The sequence below is a fragment of the Sander lucioperca genome, chromosome 9 (genome assembly GCF_008315115.2).
Source record: "Sander lucioperca isolate FBNREF2018 chromosome 9, SLUC_FBN_1.2, whole genome shotgun sequence".
NCBI classification, from domain to species: Eukaryota; Metazoa; Chordata; class Actinopteri; order Perciformes; family Percidae; genus Sander; species Sander lucioperca.
In genome coordinates this window covers 34,307,385-34,328,822 of record NC_050181.1, presented here as the reverse complement: position 1 = coordinate 34,328,822, position 21,438 = coordinate 34,307,385, and the positions used below count along the sequence as shown (strand labels likewise).

The following is a 21,438-nucleotide window of genomic DNA, read 5'->3' as shown; positions in this document are numbered from 1 at the left end:
TTATATTCTAGTCTGTTGACTTTGTGTTGAGGATGAGACGTTGACAAAGGGGTTGGTGACATAATGGATGTTGATGTTGATGTTGACGATGGTTGTTGCACATTATATTATGTTGACTTTGTAAGGCTGATATGCACTTTTCCTGTGTTTCCCTGTGTAGGCGAGCTGCTGCTGCCCATGCACCTTGCTCAGTAGTTCTATTTTATTGATGACTATGCTGGCTATCAAGACTCAGGCTATATACTGGGTAGCTCACCTAGTGGAGCGCGCACCCATATAAAGGTGCTCAGTCCTCGACGCAGTGGTCACGGGTTTGGTTCCGACCTGCGGCCCTTTGCTACATGTCATTCCACTCTCTCTAAGCTGTCCTGTCAAATAAAGGCCTAGTCTTGCATTGCCAGACCTTCCTCCACAGCACTGCGGAGGAGGGTCTGGCTAGTCCACACAGCATTCTGGGATGGGAGAAAAACGTGCTCTGGTTTATTGGCATTTCTTTAAACCAATCACTATCATCTTGGGCGGTGCTAACCATCGCACGGAGCAACGGCGCCTCTGCAAAATAGCTTCAGGAAGAAGGAACTTGTCTTGGTGGAACATGTGTATGTGAGTTGGGAACTCAGATTGGACAGATAGTCTAGCTAGTCTGGATTTACCCTGCAGAGATCTGAGGAACAATGAAAGACATCTGGCGGAATTTCTGGCAGCACCTGAACAATCCCGGAAGTTTATATAGACAAATAAAGGCCTAAAATGCCCCAAAAAATAAAAGTGCCACAAATAACTTACTTAAAATTAAATATACAGACCATCTTCCAGCAGCGCCATGGAGCCAGGTACAGATCCTCGGTAGCCATGTTCTTGCTCTCTGCCTCTGTCACTTCCTCTCCTCGCCTTATACTCTTTCCTCTTCCATCTCTCCTCCTCCTCCTCACCCCCTGCTCTCTCAAACTTCCTCCTCTCGCTCCTACTCTCCTGTTCCTCCCCTCCCCTCTCCCTGTGGTCATCATGCCGAGCTGTTCTTCCCCTGCGGTGACTCTTTAAGTCAGGTTCCTCCCTGCTGCTCCGCCGCTCTCTTTCCCAATCCTCTCTTCCCGTCGCCGTTTCCTGACATGGTTCTTTTCCAGTTTTCTTTTTCTCTTTCTCCTTCTCGTCTGTCTTTTTATTTGTACAATTGTCTTCTTTTGCCTGGTCTTGCTTGCGGTTCTCAGTTTCTTTGTCCTTCTTTCCTATCTGAGATTGTTCTTTTAAAACATCCTCTTTGGCTGCTTTGACAGTCTCATTGTTCTGCTCCTTTTCCTCTTCAGAAATCTTGCTTTCTCCCTCACCTTTTCCCTTCTTACTTTTCTTCTTTCCCTCTGCCTTAGCATCCTTATCTGCCATCTCCTCTTGGTCCTTCTTTTCCTCTGGCTCTTCTTTTTCCTTCACGCTCTTCTCCTTCTTTTTCTTCTTACTTTTCAAATGTTCCTTCCCCATATCTTTACTCTTCTGCTCCTCCTCAACCTTCCTGTCCAGTTGCTCCTCCAGTAGGTCCAGTTCCTGCTCCAGCTCAGTCAGCTTCCTGGGATCGTCGTCGACTTCCTCCTCCACCTCCACCTCCACCTCCACCTCCACCTCCTCCTCCACCTCCACCTCCTCCACCTCGATGCCATCCATGGTCTTCTGCAGCTGCGTCTTCACCTTGTTCAGCTCCAGGAGCCCATCCTGGAGTTCTTTGCATACCTCCCTGATCTTGGTGGCGAACTTGGTCTTGGCGCCCTTGCGGAGCTGGTGGGAGTCTTTGGCGAGGAAGAAAATATCCAGAGCCAGGAAGAGCGCTGACATCACCCCTGTGGTGATGCTGATGGCCTGGGCGGCTTTGGCAACACCGCCTGCAGCGCCTAAAACCTGCACAGTGCTGACCAGTTGGTTTGTGTTGATCAACAGGGCTTTTCCAGCCATGCCGCCCTCCTTCATCACATGCCGGAGGTTGTGGTTCAGAGCCTTTTTGGCGACGCTCTTTGAGTATTTCTCAAAGTCCCACTCCTGCAGGGTGTCCATACCTGCCTACAAGAGCCACAGAGACAAAGAAAGTAGGGTAGCAGTCAGAAAGGAGATATATTTTATTAATAAATACATTTGTAGAGGTACTACTAAGTTCTGATTTATGGTTTTGCGTTAAATCTACGCGGGAGGTACGCATAGCTTCACGTAGACACAGACCCTATGCCGTAGCCTGACTTGCACTGCAATTCATTACATTTTAACGTTTTATTACATAACACGTTGGTAATATATAAGGCGTTGATACACGCAGGTTGAACATTTTCCAGTAATTTTATGACTTCCTGCTATTATATCTATCTATGTCTTTTTCCATCAATTAAGTTTTTAAATTTAAAAAACAAACCGAGGATAAAATAATCTACATTTTAATATTCTGACCCTTTTAAATATAAAGGTGAAAAAAACACTGCCAACCATACAGAATCATTTTGACATAGAATAAACCCTTGCAGGTGCAAAGCTGATCTATTCCATTACTATCAATGGTAATTTAGGTCAGATTATATCACAAGTCATTTTTCTAAGAAGGGACCAGATTTTATTGAGAATTTCTGGGAAATAGTGTGACTTGAGATCCCGGAAAGCCAAGCCAAGACACTGCAACACGACATGCTGTTGCCATGCTCTGTCAGTGTATCTCTATTCCCGCATGTAGGGGCAGAGGCAAGTATCATTTCCATACTGGTATCAGCTGCTTGATGTCTGTTTCTTGTACAGTAATAGTGTTACTGAAGGCTAGCTCTAGCTCCATAGGTTACTCCAGGCGTCTTCCCTTGTGAACACCTCCACTCTTCACTCTTCTCACACCACGCTTCCATCTGCACACTGCTGTTTACCTTTTCCTGCTACAACTGAAATCCCACGGGACTTCAGCGCAAGACTACAGCTAGCCTTCTGTAACGCTGTTACTTTACAAGAACCAGGCATCATTTGTCTCGTTTCCATGTAGTTACATAGTCACTGATATGATCATAACCGCTACAGTGCTGAATTACCTATTTTTGAGGGGGAAATAAAAAATTTTCGCCGCAATAATTTCGCCGCGAAAGCATGAACTGTCCTCTGGAGGACATCCACCAGACCAGCGGGCGCCCGTGGATTGTTGTCGGCCGCGGCAGGCGAGGAGGAATTAGAAGGATGCCGGTCGGCCCTGCTAGCCTGGCTAAGGCAACTAACACACAGTTCGCCACTGCAGAGACTACTATTCACCAACGCCAGATGGATCGTACACAAAATGGATATTTATGCTACAAATACACAGGGAACTGCTGCTTGATGATTATTACCGAAGCCTGGCTGAACACACTCACTCATCCCAGACGGCAGCTAGCAGCTAACAGGGTAGGTGAATTTAAACAATGTCTGAGTTGAAAACGCATCTTGTTGTCATGTAAGGGCCCTGTTCATGTTGCACAGACATTTTAATTGCATTTTGTGTCTGTTAAGAGGCACAAAGACACTCTTTATGATATGCCCCCAAAACTGCCGTTTTAGCTAAGTGGGAGCTCTCGGCATTAGCTGCAGCAGCTCCAGTTAGCTAGCATCGATTCGGCTCGTTTTTTTTGCTATCGACAGTACTCACATACTTATAGCGATCAGGATTAACGTAAAAATTGCCCGGAGTTCTCCTTTAACTATCTTCCTGTAAAGTTAACCAAGCTCTTCTCCTGCTGAAGTAAGTGCTAAGAAACTGATGAGGCCAAGTGAAACTACACTACAGGGTCACTGAGACACTGAAGATGGCACGGAGAGAGAGAGGGACAGAATCCTTCTCCAAAGGGAGGCGTACTGGATACACGTCCTATTTTTCTCATTCCTTACGGGATGAATGAGGACATTTCATTTGCTTGTTTGTTATGAAGTGAATACAATTAGAGCTGTAACAATTCAACATTTTGCTGTACAATTAATTGTCTCAGAAATAATTGCGACTAACAATATAATTGTCTCTTTCAGTCAAATTAAAAAATATTTATTTATATATTACTTTTTTAAACAAATTCAAGTTTTTAATAAATTCCTGGATACACCTTTTGGTTATATATCACTGTCATGTGACCGAGATAATGTAATAACACAAATACACAGCCTATGAAGTAAATGCCTCTTTATTATCATAAAACATATTTTCTAAATATTTTCCCCCGTTGTCATTTTTGTTGCTATGAACGTGTATAGGGTCAAGTGCCAACAACTAACACTAACCTAAATTAATGTTAGCAATTAATGCGGGTAAACAAGAAACCGTGATTATGTAAAAACAATTGTCAATTAGACAATTATGTAATAAGTGTTACAGGCCTAAATACTATTTTTTAGTTTAGTATCCTACATGTGAGACTGTGTCTGGAAAGGCTCTGGCTCCCCCTGTTGGGATGTATTTGTTGTGCTGGTTGCAGGTTGTGCTGGTTAATTGTGAGTTGGGCACGTTGTGTCTTATTATTTAAGTACAAACTCAAACATTTCCTCACCTGCACAAACTCCAAACACTCCCTGATGTCGCTGATCTCCTCCTGGTAGCCCTGGATCATCTTCTCCAGCTTCTTACGGTCCATGTTAGAGTGAACTGTATCTGTGATGTTGGCTGTTGCTGAGGTGATGCTGCCCGCCGTCGCCACACTGATCCCCACCGCCGTGACAATAATAGAGGCGCCAAAGGTGAAAGGCGCCAGAATGAGCCCCGTGATTGTTGTCAGGCTGCCAGCAACACTGGCCACCCCTCCACCCACAGCAGCTTTCACCGTCTTTTTGTGGAAATCATCGGCAGCATCGGCCAGAGCCAAAAGCTCCAGGATGCCACGCTGTAAGGACGCCCCCCGCTTGTTGAAAAGACGCACAAAGAGACGGGCTGCCATGTAGACACGGTCAGCTGCCTGCTCCATCGACCTGCAGAGACACACGAGAGCTGTGAAGGCTTGAAACCAGATGGTGTATTTGGTAAATTTAAAGTTACATGCTTGTAGGCCTAAGAAATAGCAATTTCCAACGTGCATGTGTCCCAAGTGAAATCTGCAGGTGGACAAGGCAAAACATGGACTTTTAAAATATTTTTAAAATATTCTTTTTAAGTTTTTTTTAATATCACACACAATGCAATTTAATACCTGGCTATTTCACGATCATATTGGCTTAAAAGATGAACGTATGATGGAAAACCAGTAGGCACGATTTGGCCTAGAATTATTTATTATCAAATCACATTCATTTTCAGTGCTTCTCCGCAGTTTATAACAATAATTACTGATAATATAATTCATGATATTACCAGAAGCTGGACCTGGATAAGCAGCAGAAAATTGTTGGATGGAGTAACTTAAATAGGTTAGATAATTTAGGTCAGTTTAAAAAGGTTTTTGCTAAAATTGACTGTTGCATATTATGAGTCGAGCTTCCTGGTTTAAGTGAGGGGGCCTGCTATAGATCTGATGGACATCCTGGATAAGGAAATAGAAATAGAGTGCCAAAATAACATCTTGTGGCTAAATTTGAATGAAAAATTAGTAAAATTAAGAAACTACGCTTACATTTGCCCATCATCTTCGTGGAAATTAGATGTCTCGTTCCATTCTGCCCATCCTGGAAACCGGCAGCAGAATTAAAACAATTAATACTGGTTGTTAATGCTAATTTCTTTTACATTAAAAGAAACATTCTTTTTGTGTGTGTGTGTGTGTGTGTGGATGGACAATCATACTGACCTTTGACTGTGTTCCACCACTCCATCAAATCATCATTTTCCTGAAAACAGAGACATTTATCAATATAGATGTATTGTATATTTTTTATCGAAAGCCTTTGGAATGGAAACATGTACTGTATGCATATCAGCATGTGAGTACAGGGTTTTTCAGAAGCATTTAAAACTGAGATGCATTGAACTTTTAACGTTCTCTGTGTACTACCAAAGGAACAAATGAACCACAGCGTGTGTGAAAGTGGCCCAAACAAACCGACCTCAGATTCCAGAGGGTTGTCTTCAGTAGGGTAAGCTGCCATCTCCAAAGTCTGGACCTCTACTGTGCTCTCCTGGAAAACAAACGCAACATCACAACTCTGTGACACAATATTCACTTTAATGGGTTGGTATCTGAAACTGCGGTCACTACCATTCTCTCTGTATGTCTGTTAAGTCTTTCTCCCACTGGTGAAAAACCCCAACATCTGGCTCTTGTCTTTAGTTTGAAAGGTTACAATCGGCGTGTGTGTTTCTGAATCTTCAGACACTCTTGTTCCAGTTTTATTTAGAGTAAATTAATGTATTCATGTACCAGATTTAATTTTGTCAACCAAAGACTGAATTTCCTTTTTCAGTTGATTTCAAAGCAGCATGATGAACTGGCTACCGTTCACAAAAATAGATGCTTGGTTGGATTCTTTGGATTAGACATTTGGGAACCCTAATCAACTTTTTTTTTCTTCCGTATATCTACTTTATAATATCCTTATACTAACCTGTGCTCGGTTCAGCTCCTGCAGCTCTACAGCCTCCTCAATAAGAGGCATCTTGTCTGAACTCTGTGGAGGAAGAAAACAACAATTCCTGTCATTAAAAAGAACTTTAACACATTATTAATAAAACCAGTAAACGAATTTAAAAGGAGGACGGAGCATGTTTAGAGATAGAACAAAAGAAATTACCCAGCACAACTTCTTATAACCTCTTGGACTGATCCTTAAGACTTTATTTCTCAGTGTTAACATCCATATGTGTACCAAGTTTTAGATCTCTCTGTGGTAACATAGTTAAAGAGCAGGAGCAGGGTGCAAAACAGAAAAGTGAGTTGTAACTGTGGAACAACTAGAGGAGATGAGTACATACCTGTGAAGGTAGATCAAGCTTCTGTATTTTGGGAAGAGTTTTCTTGACTCGGAATGACACAACCTGAGAAACAAAACAAGAGAAGACGAGGTCGTCAAAGAGAAAAGTACTTTAACATCAAAATTAAGAGCTCAAACTGGAGAAGCAAGAGAAGAATGGTCACAAAGTTCAGCTCCTGTCACCGTTGAAGTGTTGTAAACTGTATTAAGATAAGCCACCGAGTGGTACAGCTGTTGAAATACACTTTGGTTCTTGCTCCTGCGACTCTCCGTCATGTCTATGGATGTTTCTTTAAAGCGAACAACAACTCACTCGTCTTTTCTTGCTGATGGTTCTCCTGCGTCTCAGCCCGCCTCCTTCCGGTGCCTCCATGTCCTCGCTTTCCTGCAAAAGAAGACAGAGATAAATGCTGAACAGCTGCACAGACACATTATCCAGGAGTGGATCGTCTCGCAATGCTAACTCTTTGTGTTCATACATATTGTTAGCATTTTAAATAGTTTTTTGTAGGGCTGGGCAATATATCGATATTCTATCGGCATCGATATATAAGTATGAGGCTAGATATCGTCTTAAATTTTGGATATCGTAATATCGCAATATGACACAAGTGTTGTCTTTTCCTGGTTTTAAAGGCTGCATTACAGTAAAGTGATGTCATTTTCTGAACTTACCAGACTGTTCTAGCTGTTTTATTATTTGCCTTTACCCACTTAGTCATTAGATCCACAATATTGGTGATTATTTATCAAAACTCTTATTGTGTAAATATTTTGTGAAATACCAATAGTCAACCCTACAATATCGCCATTGATGTATTTGGTCAAAAATATCATGATATTTGAGTTTTTCCATATTGCCCAGATCTAGTTTTGGCTTCATTGGCTCAATCTGAAATGTACAGATTGGAAATGTATCTAAATCAAAACTGTATTCCTGATTAACTCTACTTATCTGGCTTAGCGGATGTACAGTGCTGGGATAAAGCCTGACATCTGGCGCGTGCCTTCCTCTATCTCTGCTATGATTTGCTATGAAGGGCACCGTTGCTGCATCCGGGGCTTAGCGCCGCCCAGGACAATTGTAATTGATCCAAAGAATTCAAGAAAGAACCCAGTGTTTTTTTTCCTCCATATCCCAGTATAAGAAGCCGGTGTAGTCAGACCATACTCCAGCACTGACACAGCGCTGTGGAGAAAGGTCTGGCTATGCACGACTACTACCACAATGATAACTGTTACTGCTATTGTTCCATCTACTACTGATTCTATACGAGTGTATGTAAAAATACATTTCATGCCTTTCTGTGCTGACAACATTGCTCTGGGATTCCCTTTTGTTAAATAGTCCACATTAAAGAAGAAAGCTTAAATATGTCATTGGACGTTGGTGTGTAGAGCCTTTCTTTCTCTAGATTTGATGTTTTTGGCTTTGTGGCATTGCGTTTCTGAGTGGGATCATCATCTTAAAAAGTATTCAGATGTTTGCTGACCAAAAATATGTTCATGAAAGTACTCTTAGAGTTGCTCAGCAAGTTGCCGAGTACATCCACAGACTTGGAGTAGCTCTCACCTCGGCAGTTTCTGCGAGGCTGCCGCAGCTGGCGGACAACTCCAATGTGTCACTGAGAGGATCCTGGAAAACAGAAAGCGATCTGGTTGGTTTAAACTTGTTGAAGGTAATTTTACAAGAGCTTTTACAGACTACTAAACAGCGGGTAACCACACACATCACCATCGGAAAAAATAAAAAGAGTGGATTTGGTCACCTCATTAGCGATCGAGCGCGGAGCTGGTTTGTAAGACCTCTTGAAGATCCCTGCCAGTCCTCCAGTCTTCTCCTGAAACATAAGAAACATTCACACGTTAATATTAAAATGATTACTGTACCAACAGCAGAACAAAGAAGATTGTGATTGTCGGACAACATTTGTACCTTGTATGTGTTTGCTTCTAACAGATTTTCCCAGCTGACAGATAACTTCTTATCCTCGTTTGATTCCTAAACACAGAAAACAGAAAATAAAACTCCAACAGAGAAATGAGAAATGGTGTGATATAATGTGAACTTTATGTAAACGGGCCATTAATGTACCTCATCTGTTGTAGTCCCATCTGCTGGTTTATGAGTCTTCTTAAACATGCCACTGAAAATACTTTTCTCCTGAAAACACAGACACAGTCTGTGTAAGTGAAAACTACATCAGGCGTATCTGTGATGTGTCATAGTAAACATTAAAGTCAGTGGTGGAATGTAACTAAGTACATTTACTCAAGTACAAATGTTGAGGTACTTGTAGTTTACTTGAGTCTTTTCTTTCATGCCACTTTCTACTTCTACTCTGCTACATTTTAGAGAAATATTATTTTCCTACACTTATTGTGTATTTAATTGTAAATATTTTTTTATTATTTATTCTTATTTTTAGTATTGTATATGTGGGGAGTCAGTTGATGTTGGAGTAGTTAGTCTTGGGAGTGCTGGGTGTATGTGTGTATGTATTTTGTGTTTTGTTTTTTTTCTGTTTATTTGTCTTAAGGACCCTCTAGAAAATGAGATAATTCATCTCAAGGGGTTTATTCTTCCAATAAATACTCTGAATATTGTACTTTTTACTCCACTACATTAATCTGACATCTTTAGTTACTAGTAACTTTACAAATTAAGATTTCTGCACACGAAACACATGTAGATTATAAAAAACTATGTTTTATTATAAATGAAACTAGCCAACAATATAACGGCCTACGAGTCCAGCTGAAATGATTAGACTATTAAACACGTAACTGTTTGGATCGTTTCCAGTTTCTAAAATGGGATTTTCTGCATTGAGTACTTTTACTTTTAATACTTTAAGTAACATTTCCAATGCAGGACTTGCAAGGACTTTAGGCGTAGGTTGAATCAAAAATAAATAAATGTAAACTACTCGAGTTTAAAATATTAATTTTTGTTTTTAAATGTACATGAGAAGCTGCATGTTGCATTTGTTTCTATTTTATAGTGCTGATGTTCTTTTTTTGGTTCAAAAACCAACATTTCTCCTCCCAGTACCTTGGTGTTGCTGTTGTCAAACAGACTGTCATCACTTGCTGACAGCTCCTTCTGGTCATCTTTGTCCTGCAAAAAAGAGAAATGGACGGTTTTATAAATAAGTACAATAACAGTCACCACAGACAGTGTAACTAGTGACAGACTCACCTCTGCAACTGTCTCGTCTCTGGACGCTTTGGGTGTTTTCTTTAGTCCGCTGAACAGCCCGCCTTTCTCCTGATCAGTGGTGGAAGAAGGATTCAGATCCTTTACTTAAGTAAAAGTACTAATACCATACTGTAAAAATACCTCAAAAAGTACCTCAACATTTGTACTTAAGTACAGTACTTGAGTAAATGTACTTAGTTATATTCCACCACTGCTCCTGATGAGTGAAAATGCAAATCAGTGCAAAGTTTTTTATTCTAAAGATAAAAAGTGTTTCAATCGGACACTACAATTTCATTTTGGACATTTTGGCTAGTAATCTTCTCTGGATTGGCTTGTGAAGAGTGCTAAAGGAGGCGTAAAGACTGAACACTGAACAGGTGGGTGTTCATGGTTTAGCCAGATGCCTAAAACTGCACTTTACATGTTTACAATCATGTTTCAGAGCATACAGTCAATTTATATTCTACCTTTCAGCAGTGGTGGAAGAAGTATTGAGATATTTGAATCTAAATCTTTAACTAGTGTAAAAGTACTCTGTTGAGTCCTGCAATCAAAATCTAACTTCAAAACTCTGACTTACTTTACTTGCAAGTATCAAAAGTAAGAAATATGCATTGCAAAATGATCCCAGTCAGATTGATTATGCTGTCAGTTGTACTTTTAAGTACTCGATACACTGTTGTAGATGTTGTTTGATTTATAAGAATGCATAATCATTTTTAAACTGATCATGTGCTTTCCATGTAAAATCCTGACCTGAAAAGTGCCTACAGCTGTCAGATTAATGTAGTGGAGTAAAAAGTGAAATATTTCCCTCTGAAATGTAGTGGAGTAGAAGTAGAAAGCAACAGAAAATGGAAATAAGTACAATTAACTCAACATTTTACTTGAGTAAATGTACTGAGTTACATTCCACCACTGGTTTCATTTCAGCACACCATACATTTTTTGTATCAGTTAGCGTCTTGAACCTTTATTTTTGTCAACGTAACGTTGTTGTCATGTGTAACAATGATGTGTCCTTAGCGGGGAGGATGCTGCTGTGAGCGTTTGCACGGGATGGACACTCGCCTCATCAAACAGGTTGTCAATACTGGCTGATCTTTTAAAGATGCCCGCCAGGCCACCTTGTTTCTCCTGTAACGCAGATCACAGAAAGAAAAATGAAACAGAATCAAAAGTCAAAAGCTACACCTGCTTCCAGGATCACAGTGAATCAGACTTTGCAAACACTGGTTTTATGAATTTCCGTGGTATTAAATAAATCTGGGCCAAATTCATTTATAACATTAATTCATTAATTAATTATTATTATTATTATTATTTTGGTGTGTTGTGTGAAGCACTTTGTTACTAAAAACACTACTAACAAAGATTATTTGATTACATGCAGCAGGGTTTCCCCCAGTGTATTGCATGCCTGGTGAAGTTGCCCCCCACCAGGCCTAAACCACTGGCAATTATTTTTTAATGTATGTTAAGAAGTTTTTAAAACTACGGTTACAGTGGGGCGGCTTGGTTGAAAACTTAAACATATTTTCAAATCTCCACTTTTAGCACTGATTTAATATGTGGCCCTATGGAATCTGTCTGAGATCTGGTTTCAGTTCCACAGTGAAACAGAAAGAGGTTAGAGTTATTTTAGAAAATCTGAAGTACCTTTGGGACCGTGGTGTCAGACAGATTCTCACAGCTCCCAGATAACCATTTTTCTCTGTTCACCTCCAGCTCCTGAATTCAACCCAGAAAACAGTAACAAGATAAATATCTACTCCATCCTCTGCAAAAAGGACATTTAATGACTAAATTAATCAAATGAATCAAATCACAGCACCTTGTCTGCTGCAGCGCCCACTGCTGGTTTCTGTGGCTTCTTAAAAATGTTGCTAAAAATAGTTTTCTCCTAAAACATAAATTGGTGTCAGTGAACACTCCCTCAGAAGGCATTTCATCGACAAGCTGTTGTTGCATTATTCTGCTCACCTTCGTGGTGTTATTCTCAGACAGGCTGTCATTGCTGACCGACTGCTCTTTCGGAGCTTCTCGTTCCTGAAACACACAATTTGATGTTTTTTTTTTTTTTTTTAAACAGGTGAAATTGTGTCGCGGGTTCAGAAACTCATTGCTCATCCAGGAAACACTGATTCACCGGTGACTCTGTGCTTTCTCCCGATGCTTTGGGAGTCTTTTTGAGGAGTCTGCTGAACAGCCCTCAACCTTTCTCCTGATGAAATATACAAGTAAAAGAGTATTTAGTACAAATCTAAATGTTGTTTTGTCGAAAAGGCATCAATCATATTTGATTTGAAGTATTTTAATCTGTTTGTTCTCAGGTAAATTCTCGGTGGTGGTTGAGAGATCACTGTCAGGAGACGCGATCTGAAAAAGGGTTTTCAAAAGCAGTGGTAGCAAACAAATGTTATCTGAGAATACTAAATGAACATTTAATTTAAAGTGCCCATATTATGAAAAAATCACTTTTTCTGGGATTTGGAGCGTTATGTTGTGTTTCTGGTGCTTCCACACACATACAAACTTTGAAAAAAATCCATCCATGCTGTTTAGAGTGAGATACGGTTACTGAATGTGTCCTGCCTTCAGTCTCTGGGTGAGCTGTTCAAAATCGGCACGGCTTGTGACGTCACAAGCCGAAACGAGCAGGCTAACCGCAACCATTAGCTCGTAGCGTTAGCATGCTAACGCTAATGCTAACGCTAGCATGCTAACGCTAGCATGCTACCTCGTTCTCAATAGCAAAGCACTGCTACAACACACACAAGTTAACCATAATCTACAAAAGAACTACTTACATGTGCGCCCTCATTTAGAAGTCTCCCAGCTAATCCTGCCTTGTAACTGACCGAAGTTGTAGAAACAGCCTTTCTTTTACTGTCTATGGAGCTAGCTAGCTGACATGATCTACATCTGAGCTACTGCACATGTGCAAGTGCAATCAAAGATAGTACAGAAGAAGAAGAAGAAAAGAGGTCTCACTCTGTAGCTAAAACAGAGACCAGCTGAAAAGAGGATCTGCAGCAGTGAGAGAGAGCGGTGCAGTACAACAAAAATATGGTGTTTTTTGAAAATTAAACCATGTAAACCTATTCTGGTACAACCTTAAAATACAATTATGAACCTGAAAATGAGCATAATATGGCTGCTTTAAAATAAATGATACAAAGGTCACTGGTAATTTACCATTTTACAACATATTCCTGGTAAAAACTTTACTGTATACTGTTAATTATAATGAATCACAGTTTGTATCAGAAGGTGTTACTTGTTATCATTAGGAAGGAGTGATAGAAAACACTTTCATGAAGATCTAAGCATGGTTTTGCATTAGCATACACATAATCGACAGTCATGGGATACATTTGCCAGATTTCCATGTGAAAATAGTAAAAACATTCAAATATGTACTATGTCAAGAACTCTCTTAAAAGTAACACTGAATCTGCACCAACAACTAATTCCTCATTATTATCCCCAATATTCCACCAAATTTGAATCTGTCAAAGAGTTTCAGATATCCTGGTAGCCAAATGGATAATGAGGCTGGACAATTTAAACATTATCATTAAAAGGCTTCCAAGCATCCCTCAAATGTTGAAAATATGAATCTGAAGTTAAAGAGTTGGATTGCGTTAAAACAGTTGAAACGGGTGGACAAATGATGCTTTTACCTCCTCACGTTGAGCAGCTTCTGCAGGTTTGGGAGTTTTCTTGAATACTCCACTAAATATTCCTCCTTATTTTACGAAAACATACTTTCAGACAAATGAGTGCTATTTCTTTAAAGTGCTCATACACACATTATAATGCTCGCCTAGCTGCTAGCGTGGCACGCCCTCATACTCTGCTTCTGACTGGCTAGTAGTCCTTACCTAGCTACTGAGCATGTGCGACTCCCAACAAAGATGGAACAGACGTGAGATGTCTCACTCTGTAGCTAAAACAGAGAGCTCAACACACAGGGTGAAAAGAGGAGCTGCAGCAATGTGCAGTACAACAAAATGATGGTGTTTTTTGAAAATTAAACCATGTAAACCTATTCTGATATAACCTCTAAATACCATTATGAACCTGGAAATGAGCATAATATGAGCACTTTAAAACGATTTAGGACCGTCTCTAAATGATGCATAAAAAAACTCACCTTGGTGTTAAGAGCATCACTGCTGCCTGAGAGCTCATCGCCATGTGACTGTGTTTCCTGAGAAAAGATACAAACAATCTGTTACACACTACAGAGCTTTGAGGTTTCATCACTAACAGTGATCTGTTACAGCTAATGCAAAGGGAGGACTGAAAACAGACTTCTTACTTCTTCTGTAGGACCGTCTGCACGTCTGGACGGCTTCTGGAATAATCCGCTGGACGCACCTCCTTTCTCCTGAAACACAGATGACATGGTTATTAATTTATTCTCATATTTACATTCCCTCTTCCAGACATAGAACATATGGATCAATTAAAAAAACACATGAAACTACAATCAGAAAGACAGGTAACTCCTTAGAAAAGAAATGAAATGAAATGTATACAATACAAATATACATACATGGATAATATATGTATATATGCATATCTTTCTACATAACCAAACATAACCCAGGTACACTGCATGTATGTGTAAAAAAGAAAAGAAATACAAGGTATTTTTATTAATAGTAATGATGGTTTGCATAAAGATGAGAAATCGATTAGAATGACATCTAAAAACACAATAAAAAGGAAAATAAAATCAATTAAAATAGAATAATGAGATGTAAAGAAATAAACATAAAAGTCCAGAAATGCATTGAAGTGAAATTACAGTCAGTAATAAGATAAGATTCATCAACGTGTTTGCTTCTGAATGTATTGTTTTTACTTTGTTGTGAAGGTTTTGGAAACTCATACTCATTTTTGTGTTGTTTGATAGTTCTTTTAGTGTGTTCATGTTGTTTGTATTATTTGTTATAACACTGTTTGTAATGCTACTGTCTTCGCCAGGTCTCTCTTGAAAAAAAGAGATGTATTACCTGGTTATAAAAAGGGGAAATGATAGAATGAAGGGCATTACATGTACCACTGTTACATACAGAGCCATTAGATTTGAGCCACAAGTAGGGCTGCAAATAAAGATTATTTTACTAATTTATTAATCAGCCGATTCTGTTCTCCATTCATCGATTAATCTTTTGGTCTATAATGTTAGAAAATAGACATAAACATGCCTGTCACAAGGTGAATAATAGACAGATTTCCACTGATCACAGAGAGTGTTTTTACAACCAAACGGGCCTTTGTGTTAGCAGCTTCAGAGAGACTGTCATTGCTGGCTGAGAGATCTTTCTGCGCCGATAGAATCGCCTGAAGCAAGAATTAAAAAAGAATCACAAACAGAGAGCAGCAAGATTATTTCAATGTCTGTTAGGGCCGTGCAATTAATTGAAATTTAATTTTGATCACAAAACAATGTAATTGAGAAAAGGTTTGCACGTAACATTTTGCAAATAAACTCTTATTTTGATGAGGAGTACCTAATCTCCTCCAAATAAAGAGAGACAAAAGTTTCCATTCTCTCAAAATAACCCTTCTAGCTATGTTCACACGCAAAACATTGAAGCATACTGGGTCTCATGATGTGCCGTTTTGTGTGCAAAATTAAAATGGAATGAAAACCACTCCAACAGTCGGGTTAATGCAACAATAAAGCAGCTGTTTTTGTGTTTCCAGTGTTTACAGCGTGCCTCCATGAAAGCTACACTTGTGTTTGAGAAGCTGTACCTCTCCAGTTGTTTGGGGAGTCTTTCTGAGGAGTCCACTGAACAAACCACCTTTCCCCTATAGAGAGCAGAAAACACGTTAAAGCAAACCGACAACTTATTCTGTTGAATTTCAGAATTTTGAGCCTTCTCATCTTGCATCTATGGAGCTGCAGATATTTGAGCTCACACTTGTTTTCATGTTGGTGGTGACTTGTGTAGTTTCAGTGGGTGCGTGGGAAGGATCTGTTTGATGATGAAGACTCACCAGTCCATAGATTCAAGGCTTTAAAAGTGATAGTTAAAGGTGCTCTAAGTGATGTTGGGTGACGTCACTTCTTGTTGATGTTAGAAGTATTGTCAAACTAAACGGAGGCTAGCTTGCCCCTCCCTCCTCCTCATCCCATCCCCTCCCCCTCCCTTCCGCGCACTAACCCCCCCAACCCCCAACCCCCACCCCCAAATCCTTCTTGTCGGTTATTGGCTGGAACACTGTTTGTTATGTTTCGTGGTGAAGGTTGGCGCAGTTTGTTTTTGTTGCCGTTTGTGGAGCCTGGGCTGTGTACAGAGACCAAGATTTTTTACAGTGTGTTCAGGGGACAGGCAGCTAGCGGATAGTGAGGAGATGTTTGCTGTATGTGACAAAAAATGTTGTAGCCTAAAAAACGCGTGACATCCCTTAGAGCACCTTTAAGCGTGTAAATGTTTTACCTCCTCCAGTCGGGGGGCCTCAGACAGTTTGGGAGATTTCTTTAATATTCCACTGAAAAGGCCTCCTTTCTCCGGCTGCGTGAAGAAAAAGAAAAAAACTCACTGTCAAAGCCTTTCCTTTGTTTGAGTTACTGGCTACCTTATGAGAATGCTTTGACTAAAATAGTTTCAATGAGAATTTGTGCGGGATACAGGAGAGAAATATGTAATGCTAGAAAATTTTAATTAAAACATTGTAGGGGTCAGAAAAGTGATGTACTTTTTTAGTTTTTGTTAAAGGAAGGGCAGTCTGATTGTTTTGGAAGCTCAAACAAGACTCTTTAGTTTTTTCTTGAGGAAGATTTATATTTTAAGTCATTTTTCATGCGAAATTTATTGGAAAACAAAAAAACAATGCCTTTTGTCTGCTTCCAGGACCATAAAAGTGCCTGTTACCATATGCAGAGGACAAATATCATGTTTCTTCATTATAGTAGCCAGTAGAAGCTTAAAGTCAGTTTTGAGAAACAGTTGACTTAGATCTTTATAGTTAGTAGGGATTAAACATTATTTCTAAAGAGTGCACCGTTTCGTTCACATGGTTTACAAATAGAGACCAACTGGAAAAAGTAAGGTAATGGTAAACACAAACCACCATTTCTTATGTTTTTCACAACTTTGGCAATTGCTAATTACAGTCTGTGTAATTTGTAAAACTGATTGTTCCATAACACATTAGGCTTGAAATAGGGGTTGAGTTGGGGTGTTGCATTGTTCTTCTCAGTGTAGGGGAGGGTTCAAAGCAATATAAGATTCAGCCCCCACCCAATGAACTTCCAAGGCAATAATGCTGCAGTTAAAAACAGACATATTATCATTATTGCCCGATAGGTTAGCATGTAGAGACTGTTGGTCCTAAAAGACAAAAATGAACTGGTTCAATATGATTATCAGGCCACTGGATTATACTACTGATATGACCTTATGAAGTTGCATAAGACTTTGTTTGTTCAGCTACGTCACCTCGTCAGTTTGAGCAGCTTTTGTTGGTTTCAGAGACTTCTTGAACATCCCGCTGAATATTCCCCCTTTTTCCTGAAACAGACAGAAATATTGTTCATGTGTTCGGTTAGAGAGATTTATTTTGACCAAGGTCAGGTCGATGAGGGGCCTTTTTGCAGGACAATCTACTAGTCAGTGTGTAATTCTGAGCAGTGGTGTAGTCTAATTATTGTAGTGTGTGTAGTGGGGGGGGGCATATCAAAGTGTGGGGTCTGGGTGTCCTCCCCCAGGGTTATTTTGAGCGTCAAAGACTAATTTCCTGCATTCTGGTACACTTTTATGCACCAATTTATGGTGGGAATACCTTTATTTAGAAGGAAAACACAGATGACAATCAAAATATATCAAAAATATAATGGAATATAAAGCAGTAAGGGGGCTTTCACATCAGGGATCTAAGACTGGATCACAAAAGTTGACCCCAAAGCAACGAGGACGAAATAAAATAGGCTACTTATATTTGTATTTTAAATGTGCGGTGAAGGGAGGATACTGGCATTAGTGTAGGCGGAGCATTTGGGCCCGGTTGCTACGCACACACTACGCACTGCGCTCAGCGAGGAGCGGGTAGATGAAAGATGAGAAAAGTCTCTCTGCATGTTCTGCGGTGTTAGTTCAGTTTGCTGTCACATTACTCGACCTTGTATTTGTGAATACAAATATCTGAAGTGAAAGTTCTGTCACAAAAGTATGTTGTTGCGTATCATTGCACATTTTTAAGTGGGTATACGGAAATCCTGGAGATTTCTTAGTGGGTATACTGCGTATACCTGCGTATCACATAGACTACACCACTGCTTCTGAGTTATTTACAGTACTGGGTGTTAAAAGGATGTGTAATCTGATTTTCAAAAGAATAACTTAGATATCAAAACAGTGACTGAATAATTATTTTGTTTGTCTGGAAAAAGGAGCAGAACTGGCTTGTTAACATGACAGAGGCAGTCAAATCTACTAATGTCTCACCTGTTTAGGTTCGGCATTCTTCTCCTGTTCCTTTTCTGAGCCGGTTTCCTCTGTGCTGGGATCTGGGCTCAGCTCACTGCTGGCCTTAGAGAAGAGTCAACTATCTTCAGCACAATATGATCATCCTGAACGGACGCACGCATGCACGTGCACACACACACACACACACACACACACACACACACACACACACACACACACACACACACACACACACACACACACACACACACACACACACACACACACACACACACACACACACACACACACACACACACATACCGGTTTGCTGCCAGGAGCCTGTTTGGCCGCGACATTAGCAGTTTTTTCCTCTTTGTCCTGGATCAGATAACTCTGAGGAGGAAGGAAAAATCAGGCAAACAACGGCTTTTAACGGTGATTAAAAGCAATTAAAAAAAACACATTCTGCTTTATATCTTCTGGGCAGATAATCTCTAAAACAATGTACATTTGTATGTATATTTTGTCTATCCCATTGTACATGTTTATGCTTAATGTCTTTTTTCTTCTGTTTGATAATTGTGAAAGTCTCTTACATTGATCAATTACAACATTGACTGAGACATGCCAGTTTTTGAAACATTTACACACATTTGTATTTATTTTTTATATACTTTTTATAGGTAAGCTATATTAATTTCTTATTTATATATATTTTTTTCTGATATGTTTATACAGTACTTGTATAATAAATAATAATAATAATAATATATGTTTGTACTTAATTGACTAAATAAACACTAACCTTGCTGGAGAGGTCATACAGTTCTTTACAATCACTTTGGCACTAATTTCAGAACCATTCTTTACTGTAATGGACTACTGTTTATCAGACACTGTTTCTATGGTCCCATGTACCACCTTTGAGACTATTTACAGTATTGACAGTACTGCACTGCATGCATGCACACAGCAGTTTGTGTAATTGTCACTTTATATTTAATCTATTGATACGTGTACAACAACACGTTTATCTCATTTTTTCCGTGGTGGCCAGCACGAAAGGGGAACCATCTATTCAGAAAGTACACCTCACATGCCGGGAGGCGGCCGCTGGGGACGCGATCCCCCGGTCTCCCGGGTGAAAGTCTTGTATTGTTTGACCCATCCACCACCCCGACCAACCTCCCTACGTGGATTTCGTACATGGGCCTTAATTATACATACCCCTATGTTAAATTCCCATAGAGGCAGGCAGATTTTTATTTTTCAAGGCCAGTTATTTCATGGATCCAGGATACTATGCATCCTGATAAAGTTCCCTTGGCCTTTGGAATTAAAATAGCCCCACATCATCACATATCCTTCACCATACCTAGAGATTGGCATGGTTTTATTTCAGTTAGCCTAATAGCTAACTGAGATAAGATCCATATCAATGCAAATCAAACCAGCTATTAGGCTAACTGAAATAAAACCATGCCAATGGTGAAGGCTATGTGATGATGTGGGGCTATTTTAATTCCAAAGGCCAAGGGAACTTTATCAGGATGCATAGTATCCTGGATCCATGAAATAACTGGCCTTGAAAAATAAAAATCTGCCTGCCTCTATGGGAATTTAACATAGGGGTATGTATAATTATGGCCCATGTATTTTAAGGAAGAACATTTATTTATTTACAATACATTATTAATTCACAAAAAAAATTGGTGTCCTTAAAAGGTCGGATTTTTCCTCATTTTTTTAATTAAGGCATTAAGATCAATTTCCAAAAGATGATTTTTTTATTCCTCTTTTTAGTCAACTTGACCATGGGTATGAATACTTATGAGCAGCACTGTATATATATATATATATATATATACATTGTATATATACATATACATACATACTTGTACCACATTGTTCGCCATGCCCAAAGGTTTTTTCCAAGATGTTTAGCTAATTGCAATGTAGATGAGAACCTGCGGCCAAATCCACAAGACAGAGTTGATGAATATGTAGAAATACACTAATCACTTCTTTGTTTTGCTTTTTACAGTACAAGCAAGTTGAGGAACACTGCTTGATGTTTTACAGTACTGTCTTTTCTTTTCTATTTTGTAGGTAATTATTTTTCTTTGATTCAAATAAACCTATGTTGTGATCGTACTGTATTGTTTTTCATCAATACATTTCAGGTTTTGTTCAATGATTCCACTGTGTCTGTAGTATTCTCTCTACTACTGCAGCACTTTTACAGGGATGTATTTACATCTAGTACCATAATGAAACATGTATCACCTATTTTGTACTACAATATTTAATGATTGTACGAACGATGACCCAGTGAAACTATCGGTAGCTTGTGTGTGGGTGATCTAAAGTAATGATTCAATGATATTTCACAATAAATTAGTTTTTTGAACCAATGATTGTGCAAGTGCAAGATTTATTTGAAGATATGAATGCACAATGCAATGTTTTCAACATTGGACAGCCTGTTACAAGAGATGATCGTTTTGAGTTTTGAAAAATAACGTCAAGGTTCTGAAATTAGTAGCAAAGTGATTGTAAAAAACTGTAAAAAGCCAAAAGGGATGCAGGATTTGACCCAGATTTGACCCAAGTTTCTGTTTTTTTGTACTTCTCTGGTTTTTTGGATTTCCTTTTGACTTCTTTTTGGAATTGTTTTTTTGCCTGCTGAAGCCTCAGGACTCCCTTGGTTTATTTTTGTGGGTTTTTTTTGATAAAATAAATCCTCAACTTCAACTCTCGCCTGCCTGCCTGGCTGCCTGCTCTCTGCGTTTGGGTCCTATTATTCCCTACATCATAACAGGCAGGAGTTTTTTTTTTTTTCACGCTATGTCACCATCACTTTTACTGGTGAAACAAAGTTAAAAAATAATTAAAAAGAATGGATAATGTTTTGAACAGAGGCTCTTGATTATATTT

The 21,438-nt window shown here is 39.4% G+C and overlaps 1 protein-coding gene across 1 annotated transcript; it reads right to left on the bottom strand.

Moving 5' to 3' along the window:
* Nucleotides 1–725: 725 nt before the first annotated feature.
* LOC116048828 lies at nt 726–16,095 on the bottom strand. Its single transcript, XM_031298087.2, has 22 exons — nt 16,088–16,095; nt 15,842–15,898; nt 14,394–14,462; nt 14,226–14,282; nt 13,753–13,804; nt 12,050–12,115; nt 11,726–11,797; nt 11,138–11,203; nt 10,064–10,132; nt 9,917–9,982; nt 8,957–9,025; nt 8,798–8,863; nt 8,631–8,702; nt 8,435–8,497; nt 7,175–7,246; nt 6,863–6,925; nt 6,496–6,558; nt 5,998–6,069; nt 5,742–5,781; nt 5,568–5,619; nt 4,515–4,929; nt 726–2,043 (listed from the first exon to the last, which is right to left on the bottom strand). Exons 1-22 carry the CDS (start codon nt 16,093–16,095, stop codon nt 793–795), a joined length of 2,880 nt encoding a protein of 959 aa, XP_031153947.2. The 3' UTR covers nt 726–792.
* Between the last annotated feature and the right edge of the window lie 5,343 nt (nt 16,096–21,438).